General features: G+C 47.1%; 1 protein-coding gene across 1 annotated transcript in view; it reads left to right on the top strand.

The window, feature by feature from the left end:
- Positions 1-21,892, top strand: part of LRCH3 (leucine rich repeats and calponin homology domain containing 3) — a 109,434-nt gene that overhangs the window by 74,698 nt on the left and 12,844 nt on the right. The window contains exons 11-17 of the mRNA XM_083364855.1: positions 3,001-3,048; positions 6,022-6,075; positions 13,631-13,679; positions 17,132-17,245; positions 17,907-18,025; positions 18,278-18,448; positions 18,663-18,872. Of these exons, the coding sequence (XP_083220981.1) occupies positions 3,001-3,048; positions 6,022-6,075; positions 13,631-13,679; positions 17,132-17,245; positions 17,907-18,025; positions 18,278-18,448; positions 18,663-18,872 (765 nt within the window). The remainder of the gene's footprint in view (positions 1-3,000; positions 3,049-6,021; positions 6,076-13,630; positions 13,680-17,131; positions 17,246-17,906; positions 18,026-18,277; positions 18,449-18,662; positions 18,873-21,892) is intronic.

Below are 21,892 nucleotides of genomic sequence, written 5' to 3'. Positions count from 1 at the left end.
CAGTCCTAGAGGAGATCAACCCTGACTGCTCTTTAGAAGGCCAGATCCTTAAGCTAAAACTCAAATACTTTGGCCACCTAATGAGAAGGAAGGACTCACTGGAGAAGAGCCTAATGCTGGGAAAGATTGAGGGCAATAGAAGAAGGGGACGACAGAGAATGAGGTGGCTGGATGGAGTCACTGAAGCAGTAGGCATGAGCTTAAATGGACTCCAGAAGATGGTAGAGGACAGGAAGGCCTGGAGGAACATTGTCCATAGGGTTGCGATGGGTCGGACACGACTTCGCAACTAACAACGACCAAAACTGGATGCCATATTCCAAGGGTGGCCTTATCAAGGCCTTGTAAAGTGGTATTAACACTTATTTATTTATTTATTTATTTATTTATTTATTTATTTATTTATTTATTTATTTATTTATTATATTTTTATACCGCCCTTCTCCCGAAGGACTCAGGGCGGTGTACAGGGCAATAAATGCAAAACAGGATACAAAAGTTAAAAGCGATTAAATAAATGCCCAAGGTTAAAACAATAATTAAGACGTATTTAAAACCCCAACCCTAACCCATCAGACCAGGTCAGACTGCTCAAATAGATACGTTTTTAGATCGCGCCAGAAGGAGCGAAGGTCGGGGGCCATCCGGAGCTCAACCGGCAAGCGGTTCCATAGGTCTGGCGCGCCCACAGAGAACGCCCTCCCCCTGGGGGCCACCAATCGACATTCTTTGATCGGAGGCACCCGATGTGATCTTGATTCTATCCCTCTGTTGATGCAGCCTAGAACTGTGTTGGCTTTTGTGGCAGCTGCAGCACACGGCTGGCTCATATTTAAGGGATCGTCCACTAGGACTCCAAGATCCTGTTTAAGATTATTGTCCTAACAAGTCCCTCCCTTCACTTCAAGTTCTAGCACTCTTACTATAAATTAATTCACCATTTGTCACCCTGTTCCTTGGGTTGTTCTCCATCCCACCCAGGGTGATGCCTTTCAGAAGTGGCTTTGGAAGTGCCTGGGGGAGAAAATAGAACATGGTGGAACAGAAGAATCTGGGTTTCAGCTGAAACCTAAGGAAACCATCTTACCTAGAGTTTTTCCGTGTTTCCCCCAAAAATAAAACCCAACCGGAAAATAAACCCTAGCGTGATTTTTCAGGACGCTCATAATATAAGCCCCACCCCCAAAATAAGTCCCGGTTAAGATTGTCAGCCAGACCGGATGCATTTAGTACCATATTTTCTCTGAAAATGTGTCTTTTTGGAACAAAAATTAACATAAGATAAAATAACCTTTATTGCCCCCCTTTTTTTTTTACTGTGGGCACAACGGCACAAATCAAAAATGAAATTTAGTTGCCCCCTCTCAAAGCAAACACGCACGACACACATCTAAACATACCATGTGCAACATACGTATAGACCCACACCCCTCCATATACATAGCATATAAATAATTAAAACACTGCATCTTGGAATTTAATTTAATAATTTAATTTAATAATTTAATTTGTATACCGCCCTTCTCCCGAAGGACTCAGGGCGGTGAACAGGGCAATACATAATAAAAAACAGGATACAAAAATTAAAAAGTGATTAAACAACTATGCCTGTAGTAATTGATACATATTAAAAATTAAAACTAATTATAAAAAACCCAACCCTACCCTTGAGAGTTTGAGAGTTCAGAAGGTTGATACCGTATGGAACAAAACCATGGCTGAATCTGGATGTTCTGCTACGCGGATACCACAAAGCCCCCACCCACCCACCAGAAGGGAACAAGGAAAACAGGTTGTGAAGAAGATGTGTCGTGTCCCAGATAATCTTACGGACCGTGTTCAAACAAGACTTCCGTGCTATGTCCTGGATGGGAGGGAGGGAACTGCCAATGATCTTTTCTACCGTCCTCACCACTCTCTGAACTGCCAATAATCTTTTCTGCTGTCCTCACCACTCTCTGCACTGCCTTCCTATCCGAAGCAGGGATGCTTCCAAAGTAGACTGTGATGCCGTATATAAGACCCAATCTTATTTCCGGGGAAACCTAGTAGAGCAGGGATCTCCAAGCTTGGCAACTTCAGGACTTGAGGACTTCAATTCTCAGAATTCGGAGGAACCCTGGGAGTAGAAGTCCGCAAGTCTTCAAAGTTGTCACGTTTGGAGACCCCTGGGTTAGAATACTGGCCTTTTATGGTCATTACTGGTCAGGCAAAAGCTTGTCCAGGTGGGGGATCTTTCTGTTCTTACCAAGAAATGCCGAGGAATATCTCCGGACCAAGGACGTTCCACTGCGTCTGTGAGGATTCTCGTTCGTGCAGATAATGGTTCTTTTCCCAAAGGCAACTGGACTTCCTTTGTTTTTCCTTGAAGATGCTTCGCTTCTCATCCAAGAAGACTTTTCAGTACCGCCTGAACGGTGGAGGATGGAAGGATTTATGTTCTTTGCAGTCATCTGGTCGTTAGCAGTCTTTCTGAGAGTCCTCGAGGCCACCTGGAGGTTTATCTGTTCCTCCAAGCAGGCTCCGCACGCCTCTGCCCCATTCAGGTGACGCTGAGGGCACAGATAAGCCTCCACGTGACCTCAAGGACCCTCGGAAAGATGATCAGGCTGTCTGCAAGGAATAGCCATCCTTCCATCTTCCCACCCTCCAGTCAGAGATGAAGAAGCTTCTGGGATGAGAAGCGAAACGTCTTCAAGGAGAAACAAAGAATGTCTGGTTGCCTCTTGGGGAAAAAAAAGACCTTTGGGACGTTCCACCATCCCATCTATTGTCTCGTCTGCTAACGGAGGCTGAAAACGGGGACGGGTGGGTGGGCGGGAAGTCCCCCATTTGGAGCAGAAATGATGAAACCCGTTTGTTTCGGCTGGAAAGAAACCCCTTGAAATTATCCAGCCTTAGTATTCCAGTGACTACCCCCCTCCCTCGCCCTCTCCCTTTCTAACGCTGTCCTCAGTTTACCCTCCCGATTCAGCGACTTCTTTCTCTTCTTCTCCAAAGCTCAAGGCGTCCCAGGCTCCGCGGAAGCAAAGTCCTGTGGAGAACGAGGTAAGCCTGAATGGATGTCCGTTAGCCTTTTCCGCTCTTTCTGCTAAAAGCTTCCCAGGCAGACGAGTTGCCCCTTAGGCCGGTGGCCACAAGCCTGTTTCCTGGGAAAGGGCCCCCCTCCCTGTGGCATCAGCGGAAGTGCCTGAAAAGCAAACAAGGCTATTATGAAAATGCAGCATTTGATCTAACAGTGCCGCCTTTGTTAGGTCTTAAGGCCTCGTTCCCCTTCTTCGGGCCTTTCTTTTGAATTTTTCCTGGAAAAGACACAGGAAGAGGGAAGTTGGAGCGGGCAGTCAAACTGGACACACTAAAGAGAAGATGCCAGCAGTAGTTCTGTCCCAACTCTCCAGCCATTTCGTTCAAATCAATGCCGCTGCTCTTGAAATCTAGGGCGGTCGGCTACTCACTCACCCACCCACCAGGCCGTTCCATTTACGTTGTTTGATACCATTGAAGACGTTTCATGATCCAACTAGGTAAAACCATCAGTGTTAGAAGGGAGTAAGCTTCGCTCCCTTCCAGCACCGATGACGTTGCCTAGCTGGGTCATGAAATGTCTGCAAGAAAACCACCCAGCTCAGAGCCCCAAGGACCCCACAGTCCTCCTCCTCCTCCTCCTCCTCCTCCTCCTCCTCCTCCTCCTCCCCACAAACCCCATCTCCCTTCTAACCCTGATGATGTTACCTAGCTGGGTCGTGAAACGTCTGCAAGAAAACCACCCAGCTCAGAGAGAACTCAGGACCCCACAGTCCTCCTCCTCCACCACCACCTCCTCTTCCTCCTCCTCTCCACAAGCCCCCTCTTCCTTCTAGCCCTGATGATGTTACCTAGTTGGGTCATGAAATGTCTGCAAGAAAACCACCCAGCTCAGAGAGCCCCAAGGACCCCACAGTCCTCCTCCTCCTCCTCCTCCTCCTCCTCCTCCTCTCCACAAACCCCCTCTCCCTTCTAGCCCTGATGATGTTACCTAGCTGGGTTGTGAAACGTCTGCAAGAAAACCACCCGGCTCAGAGAGCACCCAGGACCCCAACAGTTCAGCCCCGAGCTACAAATATTCTCTTCTAGTGGTACAGTTGAAAAGCACTGGCTCTGCTTGGCGTTGTTGCGCCTTCCCTGCACACACACACTTGCTTCGGAACACACCTGCCTCACAAAGCATGTGCCATCCTCTGAATCGTGCAAGCCCCAGTGCGCTTCACACCTTCCAAGCACTCAAGGCTGATATATCAGTGAGTTCTCATTCCAATCTCTCCCCGTTTGACCTTTGCTTTTTGCCTGCAATACCTTTTTTCTACACCAGGGGTAGGCAACCTCGGCTCTTTAATGACTCGTGGTCCCTTCATGACTCGTGGACTTCAACTCCCAGAATTCCTGAGCCAGCCACGCTGAGGGGAAAGGGAGAGGTTTCCAAGCTGAGCCAGGCTGGCTCAGGAATTCTGGGAGTTGAAGTCCACAAGTCAGAAAAGAGCCAAGGTTGCCTACCCCTGGCCTAGGCCTCTTTATGACTGGTGGACTTCAACTCCCAGAATTCCTCAGCCAGCCACGCTGAGGGGAAAGGGAGAGGTTTCCAAGCTGAGCCAGGCTGGCTCAGGAATTCTGGGAGTTGAAGTCCGCGAGTCAGAAAAGAGCCAAGGTTGCCTACCCCTGGCCTAGGCCTCTTTATGAGTCGTGGACTTCAACTCCCAGAATTCCTGAGCCAGCCATGCTGAGGGGAAAGGGAGAGGTTTCCAAGCTGAGCCTTGCTGGCTCAGGAATTCTGGGAGTTGAAGTCCACAAGTCAGAAGAGAGCCAAGGTTGCCTACCCCCTGGCCTAGGCCCCTTCATGACTCCTGGACTTCAACTCCCAGAATTCCTGAGCGAGCCATGCTGAGGAGAAATGGAAAGGTTTCCAAGCTGAGCCATGCTAGCTCAGGAACGTTGACGTCCACGAGTCATCAAAGAGCCGAGGTTGCCTACCCCCTGTTCTACACCATTCGAACAGAGTTGTTGTTTAAATAATAATATAATAATAATAATAATAATAATAATAATAATAATAATAATAATAATAATAATAATAATAATAATAATAATAATCCTAGGGTGACAGATCAAATCCTTACCCTACAAGGCTTTCCATTCTGGTTCCAGTCATCCTGTTTTTTCTCTCACAGTTGTTTGTGTGCCTCCCAACTGCGTCCTGTCTCTCTCTCTGCGCCTTCCTAAATTATTACGTTGCGACTTTGGGGGGGGGAAAAAAATGTGCAGAGGAGAACAACTAAGAGGATCCAGGGCCTGGAGACTAAAACACACGAAGAAGGGCTGCAGGAATTGGGTTTGGCCAGTCTAGAGAAAAGAAGGACTGGGGGGGGGGGACATGATAGCAGCAGCTTTCCAGCATTTGAGGGGCTGCCCCAAAAGAAGGGGGACGGGGGGGGTCCCACCTATTCTCCAAAGCACCAGAAACAGCCATGACGGAAACCAATCCAGGCGAGAAGCAGCCTGGCATTAAGGAGCCGTTTTTCCCCCCCGACGGTGAGAACAAGGGAAGTTGCCGTTCAGAAGTTGCTCCATGCCTGCAGGTTTTTCAGAAGAGACGAGGACAGCCCACCCACCCACCCCCCTCTTGTCCCAAATCGTACAGGGTCTCCTGCTTCCAGCTCTGTAATGAATGTTCTTTGCTGGAAAATTGTGGGATTATTTTTTATTTTTATTTTATTGTTTTTTTTTTTGAGTCGTGCTGCCTTTCGGAGGCAGGCCGGGGCTCCGGATTCAATTGCGGCTGGGTGAAATGGTGGGATTTATTAAAAGTGCTAATGGGGGGGGGGTTCCCCCCACACACACCTCCCTCTCCCAAGCCTTTGCTGAGGAGCGCCCCGTGCTTTCCGCGTAAAAAAAGCCTCGTTCGTTCCAGATGTCTGTGCTTGTCTGCCTACTGCGGTGTTGTGGTGTTCTCTTGTCACTGACCCGAACATCTCTTCCCCGCGTCCCCAGTGTCCCTTTCCATCCAGACGCTCTCAGCACACTGATGACAGTGCCTTGCTGGTGGTAAGAATCCTGCACGCCGTAGCCTGCTTGGGTGTCGGCCTCTGAGCGCAGAGCTGGCATGTGTTGGTAGGGTGGGCTCGGAGGAGGCCGTTTATCCGCGCAACCCCCCCTTCCCCCAAATAGCATAAAACATGGCTGCCCTTCCTAGCAAATCAGGATTATAGAGTTGGCTGCAGCCAGCATTCCCGGCTCTTTTTCCTTGCGAGCTTTTCTCCCCGTCGTGATCCGGAGTCTGGAAGAGCATCGCGAGAGATGATTTTGTAATAATAATAGTAGTAGTAGCAGCAGCAGCAGTAGTAGTACTAGTAGAAGCAATAGGGGCCTTAGGTGCAATCCCAAAACCACTTGGACACCATCATCGGCATTGACAAATTCGCCATCAGTCAATTGCAAAAGGCAGCCTTACTAGGAACTGCTTCCATCCTGCGACGAGATCTGTATTACCGTCCAACATCACATCTGCCTATCCCAGGTCCTTGGGAAGGACTCGATAGGTAGACAAAAATGCCAAATCCAGTCTGAACTTTTGGCTGACTGTGCCATGATCAATAATAATAATAATAATAATAATAATAATAATAATAATGATAATGATAATAATGATAATGATAATAATAATAATAATAATAATGTTGGAAGGGACCTTGGAGGTCATCTAGTCCAACCCCCTGCTGCAGTCCTCGCCTTAATGACCACATTTGATATTTTGGTGGCAAGTCGTTGAGGTCGTCAAAGTTGACCCGTCCACCCAAACCGGATTCCATTTTAACAACTGCCTTTTTAATTTGGTCGTTAAGTGAGCAGCCGTGCTGGTTAAGTGAATCACATGGTTGTAAGTCCAAATCCAGCTTATCCAATGGGCTTTTTTTTCTTTTTCTTTTTTTTCCTTTTTTTGCCACAAAATGTGATCACGTGAACATGGAGCCCTGCAAGTGGTTGTAAATTTGAGCTGGTTTGCCAGGCGACCAAAATGTGGTCACATGACTGTGGAAGAGTGGAGGCAGTTGTAAACTTCAGGTTTTAAATAATTTATTGGGGTTTTTTTTTCAGTCCATCACAACTTTGAACTGTTGTTAAGCATCGGTCGTAAATCAAGGACTGCCTGCCTGTCCTCCTGGAAATACAGGTAGTCCTCGACTTATAACCACAATTGAAGCCAAGACTTCCGTTGCTAAGCAAGACAGCTGTTCAGTGAGTTTTGCCCCTTTTATGACATTTTTTTTCCCCTTTGCCATATCCGTTAAGCATATCGCTGCAGTTGCTAAGTGAATCATGTGGTCATTAAAGGAATCGGGCTTGCCCCATTGGGTTTGCTTGTCGGAAGCTGGCTGGGAAGGTCGCAAAAGGAGATCACATGATCCCCGAGACAATGCAACCCGTCGTAAATGCGAGTCAGTTGCCAAGCAGCTAAATTTTTATCCCGTAACCACAGGGGACGCTGCAACGGTCGTAAGTGTGAAAAACAGTCAAAAGTCACTTTTTCCAGTGCCGTCGTAACTTTGAACAGTCACTAAATGAACGGTTGTAAATTGAGGACTGCCTGTACAACTAATCCTATAAACTCAAAATTTCTGTCCATCCCATAGACCAGGGGTCTTCAAACTTGGCCCTTTTATGATTGTGGACTTCAACTCCCAGAATTCCTCAGCCAGCTTCGCTGGCTGAGGAATTCTGGGAGTTGAAGTCCACAAGTCATAAAAGGGCCAAGTTTGAAGACCCCTGCCATAGACGGTGGATGACCAGTCCATTACAAGGACTAGGAATATACTTATTTTTTTTCCCCAAATGCAAAGCTTTTTGAGCTTGAAACGGGGGCTCTTTGACCATCCCACGAGTGTTTCTGAGCTCAGAGCTCCGAGAGTCGCTTTTATCGGTGAGAAGGGCGGTGTATAAATTTAATAAATTAACAACAACAAAACCCCACTTCTAGAGTGGTGAGAATTTCATTGGGATGTCTCTGTCCAGGTTGAAGCAGTTGGTTCAAAGATAGATAGATAGATAGATAGATAGATAGATAGATAGATAGATAGATAGATAGATAGATAGATAGATAGATAGATAGATAGATAGATGATAGATAGATGATAGATAGAGATACAGATAGATAGAGATACAGATAGATAGATATAGATAGATGATAGATAGATGATAGATAGATAGATAGATAGATAGATAGATAGATAGATAGATAGATGATAGATAGATAGAGATACAGATAGATAGAGATACAGATAGATATAGATAGATGATAGATAGATAGATAGATAGATAGATAGATGATAGATAGATAGAGATAGAGATACAGATAGATAGATATAGATAGATAGATAGATGATTGATAGATAGATAGATAGATAGATAGATAGATGATAGATAGATAGATGGATGGATGGATAGATAGATAGATAGATAGATAGATAGATAGATAGATAGATAGATAGATAGGCACAAAACATTTTTTTTAAAAAAAAAATCAAAAATTTTTGCATGCCGGTAACAGACAGACAAATGTCCAATGGATTTCATTTATTCTGCCAAAATTTGGCCCAGGACTGAAAATGTAAATGGATACACACCTATTATTGTGAAAAGCTTTCCGTGATTGTGATATGGCAAGGTAGATTTGGATCCTCTTCGTGTTGAATGTGACAGACTTATAGCTGTGTGTCTCAGCCATGGCTGTTTACAAAGCGGGGGACATCAACTCCCAGAATTCCCTAGCGGCAAGGCTGGCCAGAGAATTCTGGGAATTGAAGTCCAGACCTTTTCAAACAGCCAAGGTTGAGAAACATACCTTCCTCTTTTTATCGTAAGTTTCGTGTGCGTGCGTGTGTGTTTGTAAAAGTCATTCCAATTACGAATGTTTTATCACCAATTTTGGTGATCAAACCTACCTAATGAAGACTAAACACTTGGTTTAAATCAGTTTCAATTAGTGATGTCATTACTCTAATCCAGATCCCATTTTTAAGACCGTCCACGTTTCACGTCACCCTATTTCCATGTTTTATGCTATTTCCTTCCTCCTTGAGAGATCCTTTGGCACCTTAAAAATAGCTGCTGGCTTCTTGGCTGTAGCACTCTGCTTGCTCCTGCATGTTTACGGCTTGCATGCGTGTTCCGTGTTGTGCGGTGTTGTGTTTTTGTCTCCTCTTCACTTCAGTGCTTCCTCTTGTCAGCTCAGGCATCTCAGCCCGATCCCGGGAAGAAAGAAACCGCTCCAATAACCTTCTCACCGGCTCAGTTGCCACACTGCAGCTCTGTATTTCTTTCTTGCGGAAGTAGAAAGAGGTTGGAAACATCATTTCGGATTTGAGTTGACAGAATGCCGGTTTCGTCTTAGCCGTGATCAAGCTGGATAGCATTTTAAATCTCAATCCTACTGAGGAAAAGTGAAGCCAGTTTGCACCATAAGACTCATGCCATTCGCTATAGTCCACTGAATTAAGAAACAAGATAAATTGCAATTCATTGCCATCTTCCTTCCTTCCTTCCTTCCTTCCTTCCTTCCTTCCTTCCTTCCTTCCTTCCTTTCTCTGCCTTCCTCTTTCTTTCTTATTATTTCTTTCCTTCCTTCCTTCCTTCCTTCCTTCCTTCCTTCCTTCCTTCCTTCCTTCCTTTCTCTCCCTTCCATCCTCTTTCCTTCCTTCCTTCCTTCCTTCCTTCCTTCCTTCCTTCCTTCTTTCCTTCCTTCCTTTTGTTCTTTTCCTTTCCTTCCTTCCTTTCTCTCCCTTTCTCTTTCTTATTATTTCCTTCCTTCCTTCCTTCCTTCCTTCCTTCCTTCCTTCCTTCCTTCCTTCCTTCCTTCCTCTCCCTTCCATCTTCCTTCCTTCCTTCCTTCCTTCCTTCTTTCCTTCCTTCCTTCCTTCCTTTTGTTCTTTTCCTTTCCTTCCTTCCTTTCTCTCCCTTTCTCTTTCTTTCTTATTATTTCTTTCCTTCCTTCCTTCCTTTCTCTCCCTTCCTTTCTTTCTTTCTTTCTTTCTTTCTTTCTTTCTTTCTTTCTTTCTTTCTTTCTTTCTTTCTTTCTTCCTTCCTTCCTTCCTTCCTTCCCTCCCACCCTTCCTTCCTTCCTTCCTTCCTTCCTTCCTTTTTTCTTGTCCTTTCCTTCCTTCCTTTCTCTCCCTCTTTCTTTCTTATTATTTCCTTCCTTCCTTCCTTTCTCTCCCTTCCATCCTCTTTCTTTCCTTCCTTCCTTCCTTCCTTCCTTCCTTTTTTTCTTTTCCTTTCCTTCCTTCCTTTTTCTCCCTTCCTCTTTCTTTCTTATTATTTCTTTGCTTCCTTCCTTCCTTTCTCTCCCTTCCATCCTCTTTCTTTCTTTCTTTCTTTCTTTCTTTCTTTCTTTCTTTCTTTCTTTCTTTCTTTCTTTCTTTCTTTCTTTCTTTCTTTCCTTCCTCCCTCCCTCCCTCCCTCCCTTCCTTCCTTCCTTCCTTCCTTCCTTCCTAGGCTGCCCCAACTCAGACCAAGTGACTGGCTGACATACAACATAAACACATATCAATAATAATAATAGTGACTGCAAAAGAAAACAAAGGCAATAACCTTGGGCATGGTCCCAAAACATCTGGAGTGCCACTTGAACACCACCGGCATTGATGAAACCACCATTGGTCAGTTGCAAAAGGCAGCTTGGCGTGGGACAGCCTCCATTTTGCAGTGATACTTCTATCCCCCTCAGACCTCAACATCTGCCTCTTCCCGGTCTTTTGGAACGGCTGGATAGGTGGACAAAAAAGCCAGATCCAGTCTAAATATCTGTCTGACTCCAACCAACCATTTTAGACATAGTAACAAGCAATGCATAAGTATGTTTGTGTGCCTTTGAGTCACCCAGCTGGCTATTATGCCTAAGGCAGGACTAGAACTCACCATCTCCTGGTGACTGGCCCAAAGTCACCCAGCCAGCTTTCATGCCTAAGGTGGGACTAGAACTCCCCGTCTCCTGGGGATTGGCCCAAAGTCACCTAATCGGCTTTCCTGGCTAAGGCAGGACTAGAACTCACAGTCTCCTGGGGATTGGCCCAAAGTCACCCAGCCGGCTTTCCTGCCTAAGGCGGGACTAGAACTCCCCGTCTCCTGGGGATTGGCTGAAAGTCACCCAGCCGGCTTTCCTGCCTAAGGCGGGACTAGAACTCCCCGTCTCCTGGGGATTGGCCCAAAGTCACCCAGCCGCCTTTCCTGCCTAAGGCGGGACTAGAACTCCCCGTCTCCTGGGGATTGGCCCAAAGTCACCCAGCCGCCTTTCCTGCCTAAGGCGGGACTAGAACTCCCCGTCTCCTGGTGATTGGCCCAAAGTCACCCAGCCGGCTTTCCTGCCTAGGGCGGGACTAGAACTCCCCGTCTCCTGGGGATTGGCCCAAAGTCACCCAGCCGGCTTTCCTGCCTAAGGCGGGACTAGAACTCCCCGTCTCCTGGGGATTGGCCCAAAGTCACCCAGCCGGCTTTCCTGCTTAAGGCGGGACTAGAACTCCCCGTCTCCTGGGGATTGGCCCAAAGTCACCCAGCTGGCTTTCCTGCCTAAGGCGGGACTAGAACTCCCCGTCTCCTGGGGATTGGCCCAAAGTCACCCAGCTGGCTTTCCTGCCTAAGGCGGGACTAGAACTCCCCGTCTCCTGGGGATTGGCCCAAAGTCACCCAGCTGGCTTTCCTGCCTAAGGCGGGACTAGAACTCCCCGTCTCCTGGGGATTGGCCCAAAGTCACCCAGCTGGCTTTCCTGCCTAAGGCGGGACTAGAACTCCCCGTCTCCTGGGGATTGGCCCAAAGTCACCCAGCTGGCTTTCCTGCCTAAGGCGGGACTAGAACTCCCCGTCTCCTGGGGATTGGCCCAAAGTCACCCAGCCTGCTTTCCTGCCTAAGGCAAAACCAGAATTCCCAGTCTCCTGGTGTCTAAGCCGGCACCTTAATCACCAAAGCGAAGTTTCGCTTTTGGTCCTGCTACAGAGGGGACCTGGGCAATACCAGCTCTTCCCAGCACCAGTTTTTCCGGATTGCTTTCCCTCTCTTTGGCACCGTTCTGCTGGGGCTGGGGGTGGGGGGCTGGGCTCTCCCAGCATAACGGGTTATTGTCTGGCCAGCCATTGTTCCCCACTTCCCTTCTTACATCACAGGGCCTGGCCAGCCAAGAAGTTGCTCCAGCTCTGAACAATGATTTTGGCTCTCGGGTAAGGAAACGGCCTGAAAGCAGATCCGAGAAGCTATGTGAAACCACCCTTTGCGTGCACCAAAATAAAGTTGTGGGGTTTAGTCGCCTCCCTCCACACTCAAGGTTGACGGCAGGCTTTCTGGTTGCCGGTTGTAGAATTGTGGAGGGGGCTAAAATGACTGCTTGGGAAGCGCCTGGTGCTTTTAGCTGCAATTTTAGCTGCAATTAACTTGTCGTCTTTCTCCAGTTGTGCAAAACTGCATTGCCGTCTGGGACGAAGGTTTGGGAGTGGGTGGGCTTTGATTGATTGATTGATTGATTAATTAGCCCTTGGGCCATGTCAAAAGTGCAACATTCCAGAAGCAAATTTTTACTAAAATTTGATAAAAAGCAATTTAAAATGGCATTAGATGAAATGCAATTTAAACCGAAATTGGAGTAAGATGAAATGAAATTGGAATAGAATACAATAATCTATAGATAAAATATGATAAAATATATATTTCGGTGGTTGGGGAGTGTGTGTTTTTGTACACGCACAAGAGGGGGAAGGAAAAGGGCTGAAGATGGGTTTGAATGTCGTGCATCTGAATGTCGAATGGGGGTTTTCCGGCCCTGCCCCACGGCTGCTGCTGGCAGGATGGAAAAGCAGGCCGTTATTCCCAGTTCAAACCTTGTTGCAAAGAACACAGTCAGTCCTCAACTGACGGCCACAGTTGAGCCCAAAATTTCTGTTGCTAACCCTCTGCCCTCCTCCAATTTGGTACCTTGGATTACAGCTCTCATCAGCCCCAGCCAAGTCCACGTTGGCCGGGAGTAATGGGAGTTGTAGTCCTGCACATCTGGAGATTGATCAGGTTGAGGAAGGTTGGTTATGTACGTTTGCTGTCGAACCCCTTTCCTTGTTTTTTAAAAATTACATCCCGCTGGAGAGAAAGGTCAGCTGGCATCTTGCAAGGATTCTGTAAGCCTCTCAAAGAAATTGTGGAATTAATTTTCAAACCCGAACTGTCTCAAAAGTGTTTTCTCTGGCTTTGGCAAACGTTTTGTACACCGTCGACGTTTCTGCTTTATTTTAATATTTTCTCTCTCTCTCTCTCGCAGTAATTAGGACCTGCTTTTTTCTCTGGCTGGCTTAGCAGACGCTCTTTTCTGCTGCGGCTTTTGTTCCTCTAAATTTAATCTCAAGAGAAGGAGACGTTGCTCTCCGTTATTGTACCACCCAAAGTATCGGCTCCTTCTCTGGGACAATTTCTTTAGAGTAATGTCCTTTTTCTCTCCAGAGAATCGGCACGCTGCCGAAAGGTTATTCTTGCTATTCTTCATTCTGCCTTTGGGTGTCAGCTGAAGGTCTTGAGAACTTCACCTCTCTCTCTCTCTCTCTCCCTCTCTCTCTCTCTCCCTTCGATTCACAGAGCGAGGACCGATCCACCATCTCGCCGAATCCACCCACTTCTCAAACAGGTAAAACACGGAAGGGGCCAACCGCAGATTCGTAACGAGCTCAGCAGAAAGTCCTTGCCAGCATTCTGGATCTTGTCCGGATGATGATAATGAAATTGTCCCTCGCGAGGCCTTGCGAGTTAGCAGGAGACAGCCCAGAAACACTCTTTTTCTGAGCTTATCTCCCATAACTTTCAAGGGTGGCTATCCAAAAGAGCAGTCGCAAGGTACCCGTGACTGCCTGTCGCTTGAAATCAAAGTTTTCCCTAGCCACCCATCACTTCTGCTTTCCAAACGCCTCCTGGTTAGTTTGCTTATTTTATTAGTTTAGTTTAGTCTACTTATTTTACTTTTGTTTTATTTTGGGTTGTTTTATTTATGATTTCAGTTTATGATTTTATTTAATTCTATGATTTGATTTGATTTAATTTAACGTATTGATTTTTTACCCTGTCTTTACATCTTAATAACGAACTCCAGGCAACACGCATACCTAATACTCCTCCTTCCTCCTATTTTTCCCCACAATGACAACCCTGTGAGTTGGCTTGGGCTGAGAGAGAAAGGGCTAGCCCAAAGTCACCTGGCTGGCTTTCATCCCTAAGGCAGGACTAGAACTCACCGTCTCCTAGTGATTGTCCCAGAGTCACCCGGCTGGCTTTCCTCCCTAAGGCAGGACTAGAACTCACCGTCTCCTAGGGATTGTCCCAGAGTCACCTGGCTGGCTTTCCTCCCTAAGGCAGGACTAGAACTCACCATCTCCTAGTGATTGTCCCAGAGTCACCGGGCTGGCTTTCCTCCCTAAGGCAGGACTAGAACTCACCGTCTCCTAGTGATTGTCCCAGAGTCACCCGGCTGGCTTTCCTCCCTAAGGCAGGACTAGAACTCACCATCTCCTAGGGATTGTCCCAGAGTCACCCGGCTGGCTTTCCTCCCTAAGGCAGGACTAGAACTCACCGTCTCCTAGGGATTGCCCCAGAGTCACCCGGCTGGCTTTCCTCCCTAAGGCAGGACTAGAACTCACCGTCTCCTAGGGATTGCCCCAGAGTCACCCGGCTGGCTTTCCTCCCTAAGGCAGGACTAGAACTCACCGTCTCCTAGGGATTGTCCCAGAGTCACCCGGCTGGCTTTCCTCCCTAAGGCAGGACTAGAACTCACCGTCTCCTAGTGATTGTCCCAGAGTCACCCGGCTGGCTTTCCTCCCTAAGGCAGGACTAGAACTCACCGTCTCCTAGTGATTGTCCCAGAGTCACCCGGCTGGCTTTCCTCCCTAAGGCAGGACTAGAACTCACCGTCTCCTAGGGATTGTCCCAGAGTCACCCGGCTGGCTTTCCTCCCTAAGGCAGGACTAGAACTCACCGTCTCCTAGGGATTGCCCCAGAGTCACCCGGCTGGCTTTCCTCCCTAAGGCAGGACTAGAACTCACCGTCTCCTAGGGATTGTCCCAGAGTCACCCGGCTGGCTTTCCTCCCTAAGGCAGGACTAGAACTCACCGTCTCCTAGTGATTGTCCCAGAGTCACCCGGCTGGCTTTCCTCCCTAAGGCAGGACTAGAACTCACCGTCTCCTAGTGATTGTCCCAGAGTCACTGGGCTGGCTTTCCTCCCTAAGGTAGGACTAGAACTCACCGTCTCCTAGTGATTGTCCCAGAGTCACCCGGCTGGCTTTCCTCCCTAAGGCAGGACTAGAACTCACCATCTCCTAGGGATTGTCCCAGAGTCACCGGGCTGGCTTTCCTCCCTAAGGCAGGACTAGAACTCACCGTCTCCTAGTGATTGTCCCAGAGTCACCCGGCTGGCTTTCCTCCCTAAGGCAGGACTAGAACTCACCGTCTCCTAGGGATTGTCCCAGAGTCACCCGGCTGGCTTTCCTCCCTAAGGCAGGACTAGAACTCACCGTCTCCTAGGGATTGTCCCAGAGTCACCCGGCTGGCTTTCCTCCCTAAGGCAGGACTAGAACTCACCGTCTCCTAGGGATTGCCCCAGAGTCACCCGGCTGGCTTTCCTCCCTAAGGCAGGACTAGAACTCACCGTCTCCTAGGGATTGCCCCAGAGTCACCCGGCTGGCTTTCCTCCCTAAGGCAGGACTAGAACTCACCGTCTCCTAGTGATTGTCCCAGAGTCACCGGGCTGGCTTTCCTCCCTAAGGCAGGACTAGAACTCACCGTCTCCTAGTGATTGTCCCAGAGTCACCCGGCTGGCCTTCCTCCCTAAGGCAGGACTAGAACTCACCTTCTCCTAGGGATTGTCCCAGAGTCACCCGGCTGGCTTTCCTCCCTAAGGCAAGACTAGAACTCACCGTCTCCTAGGGATTGCCCCAGAGTCACCCGGCTGGCTTTCCTCCCTAAGGCAGGACTAGAACTCACCGTCTCCTAGGGATTGTCCCAAAGTCACCCGGCTGGCTTTCGTCCCTAAGTCAGGACTAGAACTCACCGTCTCCTAGTGATTGTCCCAGAGTCACCCGGCTGGCTTTCCTCCCTAAGGCAGGACTAGAACTCACCGTCTCCTAGGGATTGCCCCAGAGTCACCCGGCTGGCTTTCCTCCCTAAGGCAGGACTAGAACTCACCGTCTCCTAGGGATTGTCCCAGAGTCACCCGGCTGGCTTTCGTCCCTAAGTCAGGACTAGAACTCACCGTCTCCTAGGGATTGTCCCAGAGTCACCCGGCTGGCTTTCCTCCCTAAGGCAGGACTAGAACTCACCGTCTCCTAGTGATTGTCCCAGAGTCACCCGGCTGGCTTTCCTCCCTAAGGCAGGACTAGAACTCACCGTCTCCTAGGGATTGTCCCAGAGTCACTGGGCTGGCTTTCCTCACTAAGGCAGGACTAGAACTCACCGTCTCCTAGTGATTGTCCCAGAGTCACTCGGCTGGCTTTCCTCCCTAATGCAGGACTAGGAGTCACCATCTCCTAGGGATTGTCCCAGAGTCACCCGGCTGGCTTTCCTCCCTATGTCAGGACTAGAACTCACCGTCTCCTAGGGATTGTCCCAGAGTCACCCGGCTGGCTTTCCTCCCTAAGGCAGGACTAGAACTCACCGTCTCCTAGTGATTGTCCCAGAGTCACCCGGCTGGCTTTCCTCCCTAAGGCAGGACTAGAACTCACCGTCTCCTAGTGATTGTCCCAGAGTCACCCGGCTGGCTTTCATGCGCTCTGAGAAGGTTACAAAAGGTGATCACATGATTCTGGGACTGCAACCCTCGTCAACACACGCTAGTTGCCCAGCGTCCAAATCGTGATTGCACGGTCCACTGGTGGGTGGGTGGGTGGCTGCTGCAACAGTCGTAAAGGTGAGGACCGGCTTTCAATCTGTTGTAACTTTCAACTGTCGCTTAAAAACAAATGGTTGTAACTCTAGGACTTGCTACAGTTTGGTTCTCTTTGCTTAAATTGTCATAGTAAGGTTTTTGCTTTTCTCTTCCACCCCCTCCTCCTTTCCCCCCCCCTCCCGCCACATCCTTCCACGTCTCCGTTTAGTTCACCTCTCTGCCCCATATCCAGGCCCAGCTGCCCCTCTGTCCCACAGAGCAAGTCCCCAGCGACCCGAAAGCTTCCTTTTCCGAAATGCTGCCAGAGACGAGGCAAACAGAGGTAAGCCGAACAGCTCGACCGGGTCGGCCGGCCTCCGGGTTACCACAGCGTGGCCCAAGCCGTGTCCCTTGGCGATGCTTGGTTCCAAAGCGGAACACTTAAAATTGGCCGCAAGCAAGAGCAATCTTGCATTGAATGAAAAATGTGGATTTCAGCTACTGATTGAAAAGCAATTTATGCCATCTACAAAAAACAAAAAACAAAAGTGGGATACAAATTCGTACAGTGGTTTATAGTGGCGCCAAGGCATTTATTTATTCCTTTAGACCGCAGCTTTCTTATTTTTGTAAGCAACTCGAGGCAGCGAACACACGGTTGTTCAGCGAATCCCGCTCCCCCCATCGACTTTTGCTTGTCAGGAAGTCGCAAAAGGGGACCGCGTGATCCCCGTGGACGCCCCGACCGTCACAAGTATGAGTCAGTTGCCAAACGTCTGAATTTTGATGAGGTGACCGTGGGGACGCAGCGTCGGTCGTTAAATGTGACACCTGACCGCAGAGTCACTTTTTTTTCCAAAGCGCTTGTAACTTCGGACAGTCACGAAACGAGCTGTTTTACGTCAAGGGTCCACCTGTGTGTATTAATATGTCTGCCCTACTATAGTGGTAGAGATAGCAATTGGGGTTGAATCTTAATGGCCGCAATTTTGCCTTTTCTTTAGCCCCGACGCCGCTGCCTGCTTCGGCATCAACTCCGGTTAATTGCTCAGTGGACGTCGCCGATAATCACGATTCCACCCTGCAGGAAGAAGATGTTTTGGTGATAGAGCAACTGCGAAAAGTACGTAGCCGGGTTGCGTTGGAAGACGTGGTTCTTTTGTTGGAACGGACAGTGGGGTGGAGGTCCAAAGCTGAGTGAGAAATAAAAGCCTTGGAGACCTAATATGTCTTCGCCCATCACACTAAACCAGTGTTTCTCAGTCTCAGCAACCTTAACTGCAAACGGTCACTAGGTGAAGTCAAGGGCTCCCTGTAAAATACTTAACCTGCTTTCCTTTTAGCAAACATTCTGCCCCCCCTTTTTCCCCCCCAGAACATTGAATCTCGGTTGAAAGTGTCCTTGCCGAACGATCTCAGCGCAGCCCTAATGGACGGCGTGGTGCTTTGCCATTTAGCCAACCACGTGCGGCCTCGTTCTGTTCCTAGCATCCACGTGCCCTCGCCAGCTGTCGTAAGTATCCCGGTGGGAGCTGTTGGGGGGTGGGTGGGCTGGCTTTGCTTCCTCTTTCTCTCTCCTTGGGATTTTGCTCAGCTGCTGTCTTGGAAGACCCTCAGAGGGTGGTAAGGAGAGAAAGGCAAAACAGGCAGGAAACAGATTTAAAAAGTAGAGAATAAAGAACCAGCATCAAATAACGAATGGAATGGAATATAGAAAATGAATTGGAATAGAATAGAATACAGTATAGAAAATAAAGTAGGGAATAGAATGGAAGATAAGAGACAGAATGGAATGTAATTCCATTTATATCCCGCCCTTCTCCGAAGACTCAGGGCGGCTTACAAGCTTAGCAGTAGCCTTCATTCTATGTATCTGCCTGCTTATTAGGGCTTTCACACACACCCCAAGCGGCATTAATACAAAGTCAGCTTTTATTGCCCCTCCCAACAATCTGGGTCCTCATTTTACCTACCTCGGAAGGATGGAAGGCTGAGTCAACCTTGAGCCTGGTGGGAGGCGAACCTGCACTAATTGCAGGCAGCTGGTATTACTTAAGGAGGCATTAGCCCACTGCTCCACCAAGGAGCAGTGAGTAGAGTAGAGAGTAGAGTAGAGTAGAGAGTAGAGTAGAGTAGAACAGAACAGAACAGAACAGAACAGAACAGAACAGAACAGAATAGAATAGAATAGAATAGAATAGAATAGAATAGAATAGAATATAGAAAATAAATAGAATAGGGAATAGAATGGAAGATAAGAGAAAGAATGGAAGACAGAATAGAATAGAATAGAATAGAATAGAATAGAATAGAATAGAGAATGGAATGGAATGGAATAGAATAGAATAGAATAAAGAATAGAATAGAATAAAGAATAGAATAGAATAGAATAGAATAGAATAGAGAATGGAATGGAATAGAATAGAATAAAGAATAGAATAGAATAGAATAGAATAGAATAGAATAGAATAGAATAGAATAAAGAATAGAATAGAATAGAATAGAATAGAATAGAATAGAATAGAATAGAATAGAATAGAGAATGGAATGGAATGGAATAGAATAGAATAGAATAAAGAATAGAATAGAATAAAGAATAGAATAGAATAGAATAGAATAGAATAGAATAGAATAGAATAGAATAGAATAGAATAGAATAGAATAGAAAATGGAATGGAATAGAATAGAATAAAGAATAGAATAGAATAGAATAGAATAGAATAGAATAGAATAGAATAGAATAAAGAATAGAATAGAATAGAATAGAGAATGGAATAGAATAGATAGAATAGAATAGAATAGAATAGAATAGAATAGAATAGAATAGAATAGAATAGAATAGAATAGAATAGAATAGAATAGAATAGAGGAAATGAAGAGAATAAAATAGAATATAGGAAATGAAGAGAGGAGAAGAGTACTTTATTGGCCAAGTGTGATTGGACGCACAAGGAATTTGTCTCCGGTGCAGAAGCTCTCCGTGTACCTACAAAACCACAAAGTAATCATCATCATCATCATATCAAAGTAATAATGGATCACAATGTCCAATAATAATCATCGCAACAGTGGTGCCAATAAGAGAAAGGAGCAGAAGAGACGAGAGGGATAAAAGCCACGGAGCCCCATGCGGTTGAACTAAGAATTGCCTTACAGACTTCTCAGAGCTTATAGCACATTGCAGAGGCGGCTGACAACGACGCCAACATGGAACAGGCCAGATCCCGACTCCAAAGCGTCTCGGAGAAAGCCAGGATTTCTCTCTCAGCTCTCTCGAACTTGCAAGGAACCCATTGCAGGTAGTCCTCGACTTAACGGCCACAGAATGACCTTTGCTAAGCAGGACAGTTGTTAAGCGAGACGGGCCTGGTTTTACGTCTTTTCTTTTTTTTTGCCAAGGTTATTCAAGGAATCCTTCAGCTGTTAAATGAATCACACGGTCGTTAAGCGAATCTGGCTTCTTCCATTGACTTTGCTTGTTGGAAGAGGGCCAATGACGATGGCCTGACCCAGGGCTGCTGCTGCTGCAACATATTGTAAATAACTGCTGGGTGCCAAGCGCCCAAATTTTGATCACATGATTGGGGGAAAATGCTGGCGCGGTCATAAGTGCGAGGACTGGTCGTAGCTCTCTCTTTTTCAGTGCCGTTGTAACTTCAGTCAGTAAGCAAATGGCTGTAAGTCTAGAGGACTGCCTGTATCTTGGAAGTTATAACTGCAGGGAGGATCAAGAATTATGAGAAAGAAGAAAAAGAAAGAGAGAGAGAGAGAAAGAGAGAGAGAGAGAGAGAGAGAGAGGAAGGAAGGAAGAAAGAAAAAGAGAGACGATGGAAGACAGAAAAAAAGTGAGGAAGGAAGGAAAGAAAAAAAAGGAAAGAAAAAGGAAGGAAGAAAAAGAGAACGAAAAAAGTGAGAAAGGAAAGAAAGAAAGAAAGAAAGAAAGCTAAAAATCTATAGGGAAAACGTATTTATACTCCTACTTGCTGCTGCTATTTCTCTGCAAAGAGGCTGCCTTGAAGTTTAAAAGTCTTTCCCAGGACGGTAAATTCCTAATACTGCTTTCAAGATAATCTGAATTCGGGATTGCTATCGATGAAAAAAAAAACATCAGGAGTCCGCTAGCACTTTTTCCACCTCTTCAAGTGTGATTTGAAGGGCATCAGCTTTCAGGAGCTGCCGCTCACCTTCCTCTAATGCAGCATTTCTTATATAGTCTGGGGAAGGTTTTTTTGGGGAGGGGAGCATCTGTAAAATCAAAATTATTTGGCCGGACATTGAAGATACTTGCGAAAATCTTAACCAGTATCCCTCTTCTCATCGTTTTTCATTTATTAAGAAAGATCTAGCTACCAGACTCCCCTAATTTGTGTGTGTGTGTGTGTGTGTGTGTGTGTGTGTGTGTGTGACCATAGATCAGTGATGGCAAACCTTTGGGGCTCGGCGTGTAAAAAAAATTCAAAAGCTCCTAATTTGACACTCCTGGCGGGTCTAAACGAAAGAGAAACGGAACAATTCTTTACCTGTTTGTTTATTTTTTTAAAAAAAACCACTCCACATAGGCACGATCGGGCTGTGGTTTTTTTTAAAAAAATAGATACGTATTTATATACACATATTAAATAATATGTATAACGCAAGGAAGGGACGTGGTGGCTCAGTGGGTTAGGACGCTGAGCTTGTCGATCAGACGGTCGGCAGTTTGGCGGGTCGAATCCCGAGTGCCGCGTAGCAGAGTGAGCGCCTGTTATTCATCCAGCTTCTGCCAACCTAGCAGTTCGAAAGCACGTAAAAATGCAAGTAGAAAAATAGGGACCGCTCCGGTGGGAAGGTAACGGCGTTCCGTGCGCCTTTGGCGTCTAGTCATGCCGGCCACGTGACCACAGAGACGTCCTCGGACAAGCGCTGGCTCTTCGGCTTTGAAACGGAGATGAGCACCGGCCCCAAGAGTCGGAAACGACTAGCACGCGTGTGCGGGGGAACCTTTACCTTT

The sequence above is a fragment of the Vipera ursinii genome, assembly GCF_947247035.1.
Source record: "Vipera ursinii genome assembly, chromosome: 5".
Lineage (NCBI taxonomy): Eukaryota > Metazoa > Chordata > Lepidosauria > Squamata > Viperidae > Vipera > Vipera ursinii.
This window is presented reverse-complemented; position numbering and strand designations above follow the sequence as displayed.